This window comes from Homarus americanus, unplaced genomic scaffold, assembly GCF_018991925.1.
Source record: "Homarus americanus isolate GMGI-L3 unplaced genomic scaffold, GMGI_Hamer_2.0 scaffold48354, whole genome shotgun sequence".
In the NCBI taxonomy this organism is placed as follows: Eukaryota; Metazoa; Arthropoda; class Malacostraca; order Decapoda; family Nephropidae; genus Homarus; species Homarus americanus.
This window is the reverse complement of record NW_024723833.1, coordinates 5,202,823-5,217,232: the sequence shown is the minus strand read 5'-3', so window position 1 is coordinate 5,217,232 and position 14,410 is coordinate 5,202,823. Positions and strand designations below refer to the sequence as shown.

At 41.4% G+C, this 14,410-nt stretch overlaps 1 protein-coding gene across 9 annotated transcripts in view; it reads right to left on the bottom strand.

The window, feature by feature from the left end:
- LOC121863768 (kinesin-like protein KIF2A) overlaps positions 1-14,410 on the bottom strand; it is a 149,875-nt gene that overhangs the window by 61,526 nt on the left and 73,939 nt on the right. For 5 of the 9 annotated variants that reach the window (XR_006088455.1, XR_006088456.1, XM_042362556.1 and 2 more), the window contains exons 2-4: positions 13,067-13,161; positions 5,019-5,099; positions 2,284-2,520 (exon numbers count right to left, since the gene is read on the bottom strand). Coding sequence is in view for 7 of the 9 variants with exons in the window: in XM_042362556.1 (XP_042218490.1) it covers positions 2,284-2,520; positions 5,019-5,099; positions 13,067-13,161 (413 nt within the window). In the remaining 2 variants the exon portion in view is untranslated. Of the gene's footprint in view, positions 1-2,283; positions 2,521-5,018; positions 5,100-8,953; positions 9,061-13,066; positions 13,162-13,320; positions 13,346-14,410 lie in introns of those variants that run through there. The other 4 variants (XM_042362554.1, XM_042362555.1, XM_042362557.1 and 1 more) reach the window with 3 other exon arrangements.

Below are 14,410 nucleotides of genomic sequence, written 5' to 3'. Positions count from 1 at the left end.
TTGATAATGGGGATAACATAGGTGCACCTGTTCAAGCCATACTTGATAATTCGGGATAATATAGGTGCACCTGTCTGTAGCCATACTTGATAATTGGGGATAACATAGGTGCACCTGTCTGTAGCCATACTTGATAATTGGGGATAACATAGGTGCACCTGTCTGTAGCCATACTTGATAATTGGGGTTAACATAGGTGCACCTGTCTGTAGCCATACTTGATAATTGGGGTTAACATAGGTGCACCTGTCTGTAGCCATACTTGATAATTGGGGATAACATAGGTGCACCTGTCTGTAGCCATACTTGATAATTGGGGATAACATAGGTGCACCTGTCTGTAGCCATACTTGATAATTGGGGATAACATAGGTGCACCTGTCTGTAGCCATACTTGATAATTGGGGATAACATAGGTGCACCTGTCTGTAGCCATACTTGATAATTGGGGATAACATAGGTGCACCTGTCTGTAGCCATACTTGATAATTGGGGATAACATAGGTGCACCTGTCTATAGCCATACTTGATAATTGGGGATAACATAGGTGCACCTGTCTGTAGTCATACTTGATAATTGGGGTAACATAGGTGCACCTGTCTATAGCCATACATGTGTTTTTAACATAGGTGCACCTGTCTGTAGCCATACTTGATGAGACATAACATAGGTGCACCGGACTGTAGCCATACAGACAAGGCAGAACAATTACACAGGAGCAGCTCGCTACCTAACAACAACAACAACTACACATTTATTGTTTCATCACCTTCCACGCACCCTGTAACACGAGCCCTACGAGTCCGGGATAAAATCCTTTTTTGAATGTCAGGATAACTGCTCGTCCTAACCTACTGTCCTCTTATCACTAACAAGTCACCGGATAAAGAAAGGTGCAGGTGTGGAATTTAATTTTGAGTTTATAAACGATTTTATTGGAAGATCTGGAGGACAAAACAGAGGGGAGGAAAACCTTAAATGGAAACAAAGAAAACAATTCGCTGAGAAACACTTGATAAATACTAGGAGACAACACCAAACTATGGGGCAATATTAATCAATAAAGAGCGGCAGGTAATAATTATGCAAGACGGTAAAGTGTATATGTATGTATGTATGTATGTATGTATGTGTACATACATACATACATACATACATACATACATACATACATATATATATATATATATATATATATATATATATATATATATATATATATATATATATATATATATAAAAATATATAGCTGTTTTTCATCAAGTCGGAAAAAAATCACAAAGAAACACTCCCTAATAAAGACAAAACTGAGAAAGTAGGTTACAATACCAGTCCCCTTCCACTAATGATCCTCAATGACTCGCATGCCAGACACTGCTAAGTGCCCAGATAATTTTTTTCTCAACTGCGTGCGCACTCGCACACACACACACTTAATACATAGGTTGTATTGAGTGATGAACTATAAAGGTTTAGTGTAGCGGTTGTTGTGTTTATCACAGTAGGTTATCGGCAGCTGTTACACCCAGGGGAGGGGGTCTCACACGTCATGTGCGTTACCACGGCCACTTCACCAACTTAATATGCTATACTACACTAAAAACAAACATACACTGCATTTCTTCTGTATAAACGAGACATTTAAAAAAAAAAAAAATACAGATGATAAAATATAGTTAACAATAAATCATGATAAATAGTGGAAGAGGGTAAAATTACAACACGGATTAAAAAATACGCTTTGTTCTGTATAACACAAAACTGTCGATCTTGGGGATACAATCCAAAAAAAAATTATATTTTGTTATTCAGTCCTTATAGCTAGTAAACTCATTAACAAATATTAATCGAGTTGGTTAGTTAAAATTTCTACTTCATACCTTAATCTACCTAAGCATATTAAACAAAGTAAGGCTGTTCTAATTAAGCTCATGCAGAATGAATAACATGCAGAGGTAAACATTTTAGCAGGCAAGAAAGCAGATCACCACATGATGCAGGTGTGTGCCGTGCCCGGTGTGGATAGGTGGGGTCCACTCCGCAAACCTCTCACAACCCCGAGATGCCAGGAGACCTATCTTCAACCCTCCACCACCCCTTATTTACACAGTACACTCTTGAAGACAAGATCATTATTACTCGCCCAGGGATGAAGACAGGTCTGGTCTCCTACAAGATATGGGGAGGTAAGAGGGAGGCATATTGCTGGAGAGGGAGGGGCATTAATGAACAAGAGCGAGGGAGGAAAGGAAGGTGTAGCTGCAGGGTTTGGCTGGCGTACCATGGTGAGCCTGGAGGCTGACTGAGAGCGAGCCACCTGGTGCCCAGGAGGACGTGGCAGATGTGACGTGTGGGCGGAAGGAGGCCGCTGTGGGTGATAGGCGGCTGGAACGTTGCTGTGAGTGTGGGAAGATCTCAGGAATCGTCCAGACCCTCTCACCGCTCGCCCAACGTTGAGTCCTGACACGTAGTCACTTAGATCTGCCTCGGACAAGCTGGACTCCTCGTCCTCGTCGTCCTGGAGGGTGTATGGGGGAGGGGAAACTCGTAGGCCAGCACATCCAAAGGAGAGAAAATGAAGTAATTTCTCCCAAAATACGGTAGAGGTGAAAGATGGAATGGGTGTTTTCTTATCAGCATCTGGGCAGGGAGCCACACTCCATACACCTGGCCAACAGTAACACTCGTATGGTGCTAGAAACCTTACCGGTAGTGCTTCCCATCATCATCATACACTTGTCAACTAACCTACAACTGTGCCGTGACCCAGGGCTACACCGACCTCCTACTGTTGTCGCAGGTGGCTGGCAGCTCATGCAAAAACGCGAACGCTCAAACTACAGCGCACGCACACACACCAAACTTGGTTCAAGTACTTTTTCTCTCAAGTACAAGCAAGCGATGACCCTCTAAATGCCTTGCCTCAAAATAATTCGTATCAGAATATGGTGAATCACACAGATGACTCGCTTTACTATGATACATATTTTTTTTTGCTCTATAGGAAGCAAATCCCATAAAACCCAATTTGATTAGTTATTCACGAATAATTAAGGAGAAACTATTAATAAAAGACCACAAAACCCCATACAAAAATGCAATATGGTAGTTTTCATCCGTAGTTACTGCCTGATTGGTTGAGCCGCTGAGTATGACGTGATGTGAACCTGTATTATACAGGTTCGCAGAGTATTTGAAGAATATTAAGTAATCATACAAGCCGTTTACGGAATTTTTTGTTTCAATATCCGATTCCATATAATTTTATTAAAAATCAAATAAGATTCGTCCCATTTTACTTTCAAATCCTGATTTCCTTAAAATTTGTCTTGAAAATTTCCTGAACCAAATTTCCTTAGATCACAAAAATTCCCATGAAAATAAGAACACTAGTTTGAGTAACTCTCAGTTGTAAGGTTGCCAACTCACATATTATACTCATGAATGTTAATGGGATTTAATACCAAGCTGAGCCTTTCTTTACCGAATGCCAAGTACTGTACCTGAAAAATGAAAGTGTTTGAATGGTTTCAAGAACATTTCATCATGTAGAAGTACAGTACATGTACAGACTATTGTGAAATTTCAAGTAAATGTAAAGTACAATTATCTAAAAATGGTACTGTACTGGTGTACGAAGTACAAGTAGTGAACCCAAGCTCCCCCCCCTACACACACACACACTCACTCTCACACGCTCTTCACCTTATTTTTAGCCGAATGTCACTAATACAGTATTACATTAAATAAACACACACTATAAGTTGGTGACTGTTGCCGGATATCGTGTGTAACAAACACACAAGTTTACCATTTGAACAAACCCACACAAACATCATGGTATGAATCCTGTATTCTTTGCCTTTTTATAGTTCAGGTTTATTATGTGTGGGTTTCTTATCCATGGGACTTATTACTTGTCACTCCACACCACTGCTGTGTATGTTAGAGGCGCACCATAATACCAGAACAATAATCGAATAGTTGACTAAATTATTCCATTCCAAAATCAAATTTTGATTTTGTCTATAGATTTTGAGCCAGGTAGCCTCTTACATGGGTCACGTTCACAGTTGACACTTACATTAATTACAGTCTGCATCACACATTCATTACTCTACCTAAAATTTGCATATACTGTATATATTTTTTTTATGTAACTTGGGCATCAAAGAGAATAATCCCTTTGTTACAACGTCTCCACTAACTTTTAGGCCACTTAAATTTCCCGTAAGTCTAATCACGCCAGTAACATTGTGGGCCAACACACAAGCTACTTGGGATTAACGCTTCCACCCACTACTCGCAGATTTAACTAACATTCACCAAGACAAGGTAATGATATAACAAGTTTCCAGCACCTGGGACTTATATCAATCCAAACAAATTGAGACAAAGAGCAATTATCATAGTGGTCAGGTTCTTGCCCTCGTTCACTGCTTTATGGGAAATTACTCGTGAAGGATGGTGCTTAACACTTACAGCTGTGAGGTTATTGATAGCGTGGATGAGAGCAAGACGTGACGTCCAACATACACTGGTAAAGAGCATCTAGGAGGTAGAGGCAGCGAGAACATGAACAGGCCATGCACGCCCTATACCGGACATGATAACAGACGAAGCCCAAGGTCTCGTAATCCCCACTAAAGACAATACAGTACACTATATACAATTCCACAATTAAGATCCGGTGCACTACCCAAACAATAGCCCACTTAGTGCTGCCCCTAGATCATTATCCCTTTAGATCGTACACTGAGGCCCCTGGAGGTGGGTGCTACATGCGTGCACGTGTGGGTGCTGACTGAGTACAGACAGATAAAGGTGAACGTGGGTGAGTGTGGGCCCCGGCTGGTGATGGCAATGCCAAAGGCACGTGTGTTGGTTACGTGGGTTGGTGGCCGTCACTAAACACATGCCTTGTGGATGGTGGTGCTGTAGTGAGTGATGTGTTGCCTTACAGGTGTGCAGCCCAAGTGGCTGTGTTGCGAGCCATATAACAGGGGCGATACTCACAAATTTTGAAGGCGGTGGCATGGCATTTTGGTCCTGGGGCGCCAAATCAGGATTGAGGGCGAACACAGCATCGAACTCGATCTGAAAAAAAAAATATTCGCTGATGAAAGACATGATCAACTACAAATGCAACCAATCAAATATTTTTTTTATTTCAGTTATGGCAAGTGCATTTAACATATTTACATCAATTTAACTAAAGAAACTAACGCATAAAAATAGTCCCTTTTCTATACAAATAATCGAAAAATGCAGTGTTGTGAAGGTTTAGTGGCCAGCCTCTAGAGTCTAGAGGCTGACGCCCGTATTATTAAACATCTTCCCTTGAAAAGGGTCCTCGTGATTCAACCCGAGTTTTAAACTAAACGAGTCCTGGGGGACACCGCAGTACAACGGGGTGGTGTGGCAGTGGGTGGTTTTTTTTTTTTTTTTTGTAGAGAAATGAGTGGTGAAAAGATTAGAGGTGGGGAAGGAAGTTATAGTTCAGAAATTGAAGAAGTTTAGGAGGTAAGGTTTGGGTGGGGTGGGTGGGGTGGGTGTGGGTGGGTGGGTGTGGGTGTGTGTGTGTGTGTGTGTGTGTGTGTGTGTGTGGGTGGGTGGGTGTGTGTGTGTGTGTGTGTAGGTGTCCGTGTTACAAGCTCATCACAAACACACATTATACAGGTATTATTAGTGTGTGCGCCAAACAATACTTGGTTTAGTATGAGAACCCCCTACAAAATCCACAATTACTGTATTTCAGGGGTCCACAACCTCTACAGAGTAATCGACCACAATACAAACAAGAAATCAGTAATCGGCCACAGCCATCACAGTGTAATTATGCAATATATATTATTCACAAATATAAATCTTGAAACTGGGCACAAGAAAAATACAGAAGAACCAAGTCATATATCAGTAACCTAATGAGTGGCCATGAACATTAATGCAATATAATATTTTAGTTTACATTAATCAATACAAAAGAAATTACCAAGACTCAAGAAATACGACTAAATATCCTCGCCATTTTTTTTAACATTGAAATATAGTAAAAGCTGTTTCCACAATGTATTCGCCCCCGTCTCATGACAATAACAATTATATAAATTTGGGTTAATACATTTAGTTTATATAATACCCAAGTTTATTATAGTTATCTAGTTCATAAGATGCTTGGACGGACGGACGGACGGATATTATTTCAACGTTCCCCACCGCCCGCCTAGAACAGGAGGGATGTTATTTATACTAATTAAATCTTCACTGTCCTCTAATGAACCTGGCCCTCCATTCCAAATTATCCTTCACATATATGTAACTTTCCTTCTGTATTATCTGTTAAACACCTGGCCACATATCTGTGTTAAATGCTCAGTAGAGTATTGATACACCCTCCTTACTGAACTTGCTTCTAACTGCTGAATTAAGTGTTCCTAACCACTAACACGGATGTGTACTGCATCAACAGCTATCTCTGTAAATAAAAATAAAAAAAATTCACAACCTACACCCGAGCATTATACAGTGGTCCAGTTCCCTTTACACCATGCCTGCATCACATAAAACATCTGACAAAGTTTTCAATTAATCATAATAGTACACTTGGGATCGCTTTGAGATTAGTTTTCAGACAATTTGTAAAATACATTCTGAAGTTCATGTTGCACAAGTTATTATTATTGTTTTGTTTTTTCTAGTATGGAAGCCTGCTACTTTGTTCCCGAAGCATGAAGCGGTATACACGGTGATTGACAACCTTGGGCGCTATGAACACGGCGAATAAATCAAACACGGTCTTTGTTGACGCAAGGCTGCACGCTCACGATTAGTCGAGTTTATTTAACACTTGTCTTTGAAAATATATGAAAATAAGACTATCGTCAACAAACTCATTTCCTATCAGTTGTGAATACATTCTATCTCAATATATAAAAATATGGAGGGTGAAAAGGTTTATATGTTCAACGGGAGTGCCATAGGGCGGATACCTCTTCCCAGTGAATTGTTCCAACGATTCCGAAAGGAAACCTGATCTACCGGGATTGCTCCAGATCAGTCGGGTGGGTGGTGGCGACTGAATACCACTCCTATACCTTGTTAACTACAACAACTCCGAGCTGCTGTGCCGAGTGTTAAATCTTGCACGCTAGCAATCCCCAGTCTCAGCGACACCCATCTCAGGCAGTTCTAGCTAATGAAAGCTCTTCTGAGTAAACACACCTTAGCTACCTGTATTACTAGAATCTCATTCAACTGCGAAAGTAGTCACCATACGATTTACGGCTCATGCGGATAGAACACATTCCAAACTAGACTTATTGATGCACAAAGGAGGCAATGTGACCGACACTACACTCGACGAACTTCACTTTCTCAACCGCAAAGAAAGTGTGGCCTTAAGGGTAGGAGGTGAGTGCTGTATCCACCCAGCCGCTATTTTTTTTCTTTAAACTGGGATTAACCCAACCAGGCACAGGTCACCAACCCACCAGGCACAGGTCACGCCACGTTCCCCAAATAAATACAGTAATGGAAAAAACTTAGTAAAATGAAAGTGAGGAATGATATATATATATATATATACAGGTTGACAACCCTTTATCCGAAATTCCAAAAACCGAAAAGCTCTGAAACCAAACTTTTTGTATTAGCCCACCGGGCACGGATCACTGACCCACATCAGGGCCTGGGGGTGAAAATGTAATAGTAATAGTAATAATAATTATAATAATAATAATAATAATAATACAGTAATAATAATTATTCATAGTAAATAAAATAAAAAAAAAACAAATAAAATAAGATTGATAACAATAATAATAACAATAATACTGTAATAATAAAATAATAATAATAAGAAATACAAGAATGAAAAAAAAGATCAAAAGTGAAAACCGACCTAGACCTCTGAATTATTATTCTTATAATAATTATTATTATTATATTTAGCCCCAGGTCCCAATGTGGGTCAGTGACCTGTGCCGGGGTGGGCTGATCCTGTAAAAAAACATTCTGAAAAACCGAAATGCATCTGGTCAAGGATTTGGATAAGGGATGTCAACCTGTAATAAAATATAATAAAATTAATAATAATAATAATAATAATAATAATAATAATAATAATAATAATACTGTAATAATAAAATAATAATAATAGTAATAATAATAATAATAATAATAATAATAAAGAAATACAAGAATTAAAAAAAAGATCAAAAGTGAAAACACGACCTAGACCTATGAAGTTATTATTATTATAATTTGTATTATATTTTGCCACCCAGGCCCAATGTGGGTCAGTGACTTGTGCCCGGGTAGGCTAATACAGGTGTATAAAAAAAAAAAAAAAAAAAAAAAAAAATTCTGAAGCAGAAAATTCCGAAATGCCTCTGGCCCCAAGGATTTCTGAAGAGATTGTCAACCTGTATATGTATGTATGTATGTCTGTGTGTTATATATATATATATATATATATATATATATATATATATATATATATATATATATATATATACATATATAATATATATATATACAGTATATATATACGTATATATATAGTATATATATATATATATATATATATATATATATATATATATATATATATATATATATATATATATATATATATATATATATATATATATATTTTGTGTTGTCAAAGTAAGAGAAACAATTGAGACTGCAACTGTGTGTAAATGAGGCAGAAAGTCAGATCAGCAACCTGGGACTTGGTCACAATTTTCATGATGCCATATGGCAGCAGGGTCTACCATTAGACAACACGTTATGCTTCCAATATCTTCCCAGGCGGTAGTACCTCCCTGTTTGATAGCTGCCTACTACCTTGTTACAAGCATTTCATGTTCTCCTTTAAATTTATTTTATCTCTGGATTAAAGGGAGTTGGTCGCAACTTCTTGTCGTTCTGTTAATTAAAAAACTCACCTGCATTATGTATTGTGGCGATGACGTCACCAAGGTGCAGAAGGTGACTTGATAGAGAATGTTGTCAGTAGGTATGTTACAATCATTAGCTGAGGTACTTTGATTCTATAATTAGTGACGAGGGATAATGAGCTGTGAACCTTGCTACCACCACTGACTGAGGAACAAACACCTCATTGGGAAAACCTTGATAGCTACATCCTGTGACGTCATCTCCCATCACAGTGGTTCCTATCTATCTCGACATCCTGGAGGTTTTAACACGTTACCCCAATAAGCTATATTTCATCATAATGAAAAAATAAATCAAATTGGAATAGTAAATTATCACATTTAAATACAGTAACCCCAATGTTTAAGTTTGGACCACAACGCATACCACTACTACAGTATAATGTTAGCCAAGACGAACCTTTGAGGAAACGGGAAAAACAAATATTATTGAGTGAGGTATTAGCGGTGGATACACCTCGTGAAGAGGACTTGTTAACCTTCATAAAATCTGCCCAATTAAAAGTTACCTTCGACGCGAGGAACTGATAGTCACGGAATGGGAAGCATGATAGTACGTACCGAGTGATTTCAGTTGAAAAATTTACTCAGAACAGAGTACACCTTTAACACACTCAATTTACTGCCAGCACATTGCTAATAAGATGCTTAACAAAAACAGTCACCGCTCCACTCTCTCTTCTGCATGGGCGTAAACAGACGGTGGACCAGAATCATCTGCTTGGGTCAGTAACAGACAGTGGACAAGGAACTGTTCGGCTTGGGCTGCAATACTGGACAAAGGAACCCGTTCAGCTTTGGGTCAGTAACAGACAGTGGACAAGAACTGTTCAGCGGTCAGTAAATAGACAGTGACAAGAAACTGCCTGCTTAAATAGTAACAGTGGACCAGAACTGTGCCTGGCTGGGTCAGTAACAGACAAAGGACCAGAACTGCCTAGGCTTGGGTCAGTAACAGACAGTGGACAAGAACTGTTCAGCTGGGTCAGTAACAGACAGTGGACAAGGAACTGTCGGCCTTTGGGTCAGTAACAGACAGTGGACCAGTAACCACCCAGCTTTGGGTCAGTAACACAGTGGACAAGAACTGTTCAGCTTTGGGTCAGTAAGACAGTGGACCAGAACTGCCTGGCTGGGGTCAGTAACAGACAGTGGACCAGGAACTGTTCAGCTTTGGGTCAGTAACAGACAGTGGACCAGAACTGTTCAGCTTTGGGTCAGTAACAGATGTGGACAAGGAACTGTTCGTCTTGGGTCAGTAACAGACAGTGGACAAGAACTGTTCAGCTGGGTCAACAGACAGTGGACCAGAACTGTTCAGCTTTGGGTCAGTAAGACAGTGGACCAGAACTGTTCGGGCCAAATAGTAAATAGACAGTGGACCAGAACTGTTCAGCTTTGGGTCAGTAACAGACAGTGGACAAGGAACTGTTCGTCTTGGGGTCAGTAATGGTGACAGTGGACCAGAACTGTTCGGCTGGGTCAGTAACAGACAGTGGACATGAACTGTTCGCTTGGGGTCAGTAATGGCCAGTAATTGAACTGTTCAGCTTGGGTCAGTAACAGACAGTGGACAAGGAACTGTCTGGCTGGCCAGTAACAGACAGTGGACCAGAACTGTTCGACTTGGGTCAGTAACAGACAGTGGACAAGGAACTGTTCGCTTTGGGTCATAACAACAGACAGTGGACCAGAACTGCCCGGCTTGGGTCAACAGATAAAAGGACATGAACTGTTCAGCTTTGGGTCAGTAACAGACAGTGACCAGAATCAGTTCGCTGACTTGGGTCAGTAACAGACAGTGGACCAGAACTGCTCAGCTTAAATGCAATAGACAGTGACCAGAACTGTTCGGCTTGGGTCAGTAACAAGGACAGTGGACCAGAACTGTTCGGCTTGGGTCAGTAACAGACAGTGGACCAGGAACTGTTCGGTTTGGCCAGTAACAGACAGTGACCAGAACTTAGGCCCTGGCCGGGCTGGTAATAGACAGTGGACCAGAAATCAGCCTCAGCTTTGGGTCAGGGTAACAGACAGTGGACCAGAACTGTTCGCTTGGGTCAGTAACAACAGACAGTGACCAGAACTGTCTGGCTTGGGTCAGTAACAGACAGTGGACAATGAACTGTTCGGGTTTGGGTCAGTAACAGACAGTGGACAATGAACTGTTCGGGCTTGGGTCAGTAACAGACAGTGGACCAGGAACTATTCGACGGGGTCAGTAAGTAACAGACAGTGGACCAGAACTGTCTGAAGCTTGGGTCAGTAAGACAGTGGACCAGAACTGTTCGGCTTGGGTCAGTAACAGACAGGGACCAGAACTATTCGACTTGGGTCAGTAACAGACATTGGACCAGAACTGTTCAGCTTTGGGTCAGTAACAGACAGTGGACCAGAACTGAAAACTGAAGGCTGGGTCAGTAACAGACAGTGGACAAGGAACTTGTCTGTCTTGGGGTCAGTAACAGACAGTGACAAGAACTGTTCAGCTTGGGTCAGTAACAGACAGTGGACAAGGAACTGTTCTGCATGGGCCAGTAACAGACAGTGGACCAGAACTGTTCAGCTTGGGTCAGTAACAGACAGTGGACAAGGAACTGTTCGGCTTGGGTCAGTAACAGACAGTGGACAAGAACTGTTCAGCTTGGGTCAGTAACAGACAGTGGACAAGAACTGTTCAGCTTGGGTCAGTAACAGACAGTGGACAAGGAACTGTTCGGCTTGGGTCAGTAACACAGTGGACCAGAACTGTTCGGCTTGGGTCAGTAACAGACAAAGGACCAGAACTGTTCAGCTTGGGTCAGTAACAGACAGTGGACAAGAACTGTTCAGCTTGGGTCAGTAACAGACAGTGGACAAGGAACTGTTCGTCTTGGGTCAGTAACAGACAGTGGACCAGAACTGTTCAGCTTGGGTCAGTAACAGACAGTGGACCAGAACTGTTGCTTGGGTGGACCAGAACTGTTCAGGGTCAGTAACAGACAGTGGACCAGAAAGCCAGTGGACCAGAACTGTTCAGCTTGGGTCAGTAAGACAGTGGCCAGAACTGTTCAGCTGGGTCATAAGGACCAGAACTGTTCAGCTTGAGTCAGTAACAGACAGTGGACCAGAACTGTTCAGCTTGGGTCAGTAACAGTGGACCAGAACTGTTCGGCTTGGGTCAGTAAAGACAGTGACCAGAACTGTTCGGCTTGGGTCAGTAAGACAGGGACCAGAACTGTTCAGCTTGGGTCAGTAAGACAGTGGACCAGAACTGCAGCTTGGGTCAGTAAGACAGTGGACCAGAACTGTTCAGCGGGTCAGTAACAGCAGGGACCAGAACTGTTCGGGTTGGGTCAGTAACAGACAGTGGACCAGAACTGTTCGGCTTGGGTCAGTAACAGACAGTGGACCAGAACTGTTCAGCTTGGGTCAGTAAGACAGTGGACCAGAACTGTTCGGCTTGGGCCAGTAACAGACAGTGGACCAGAACTATTCGACTTGGGTCAGTAACAGACAGTGGACCAGAACTGTTCGACTTGGGTCAGTAACAGTGGACCAGAACTGTTCGACTTGGGTCAGTAAGACAGTGGACCAGAACTGCTCGAACTTGGGTCAGAACTGTTCGTCTTGGGTCAGTAACAGACAGTGACCAGAACTGTTCTGGCTAGGGTCAGTAACAGACAGTGGACCAGAACTGTTCGGCTAGGGTCAGTAACAGACAGTGGACCAGAACTGTTCGGCTTGGGTCAGTAACAGACAGTGGACCAGAACTGTTCAGCTTGGGTCAGTAACAGACAGTGGACCAGAACTGTTCAGCTTGGGTCAGTAACAGACAGTGGACCAGAACTGTTCGGCTAGGGTCAGTAACAGACAGTGGACCAGAACTGTTCGGCTAGGGTCAGTAACAGACAGTGGACCAGAACTGTTCGGCTTGGGTCAGTAACAGACAGTGGACCAGAACTGTTCGACTTGGGTCAGTAACAGTGGACCAGATCAGTTCAGCTTGGGTCAGTAACAGGCACTGGACAGAACAAGTTCCTGAGACAATGTTCTAAGACTGAAGACAATATCAATAGCGCCATGCGACAGTTTCGTAGTATAACAGACGATAATGCTCACCTCTTTTCCTTTCGTTTCGCCTTTTTCAAACCACTCTACTGTGACACTTCTGGCGGTGGGGTTGACAGCGGAGACGGTCGCTGAGTGGACACGACCTGTTGACAAGAAGTGAGGTTAAACAACACACTCTTGGGTTTGTATACTTATAAACACACACACACACACACACACACTTTAATTCAACAATAAAAATTAGGTAAAACTGCAATGACCAACAACCATTTTCCCCTAAATGTCACCCCAAACACCCTCACCTGAATACATTATTATTCTTGTACGAGTTATCAGGCTGGCCAACCAGTAGACAGTTTACACAAGATTCTAAAATGAAGAAAAGAGCATCGTGAATTCTGTGTAAACCATCACCCACCCAGCCGGCACCAGAGTGAATATAGTTCATTTAAAACGTCGACATCTGGCAGCATGTCCAACACGCACACGCGCACAACTGACTACTGCGCATGCTACTCAGACCATTTCCTGTTCTATTATAAACTCTTAGGATCTACACGCCAGGTCACGTAAAGTTGATTGTTCAATTATTATACTAAACGAAATCTAAGTTGAAAGTTTCTCTTCCTAACAATTGAATATGTAGGCCATTTACATGACACACTACAGTGAAAAATATTATGGTCGAGATGATAACACGAATTCTCTAAGAAATTATTAAGATTTTGCCTAGCTCGATACAAAAAATTAATGTATTACAAACGTGTTACCTGGTATACACTAACAAACGATTCCAGGTCTCTTCCTACTGCTGCTGTAAGATCTGTTATTAAGAGAAGAATACAGGTACAGTACATTACTAACACAGCACACGTCTTACCCTCTAAATTAATATAAATCATGGTCAGGAGGAACCTGCCAACAAATTTAATAACTTCCAAAACCTCTTTCGTTACACTTTGAAAACACTTCTAAAGAAATTAAGGGTATCAGAAAATACAGACGATGGGCGAGTGGGGTTGTGTGCAAAACTATTATTATTATTACTATAATAATATTAATATCAATAATATTAATAGTAAAAATACTACTACTACTGCTTTTTAAACGTGGCCTCCAGCCTCCCCCAAAAGCCACACAGTCATCATTTTATTAACTTAATATTAAATATCCCAATACAAATTTAGCTACCCTAGTTGAGATAGTCAAACAGCAAATCTATGCAGCATCCAGTGACCGTTGCCTGTCATTATTTGAGTTGAGCCAGTATGCAGTGGGGTCACGATGAGGTGAAGACAACATGCAGTGGGGTGAAGATGGGGTGAAGACAACATGTAGTGGGGTCAAGATGAGGTGAAGACAACATGAAGTGGGGTCAAGAGGAGATGAAGG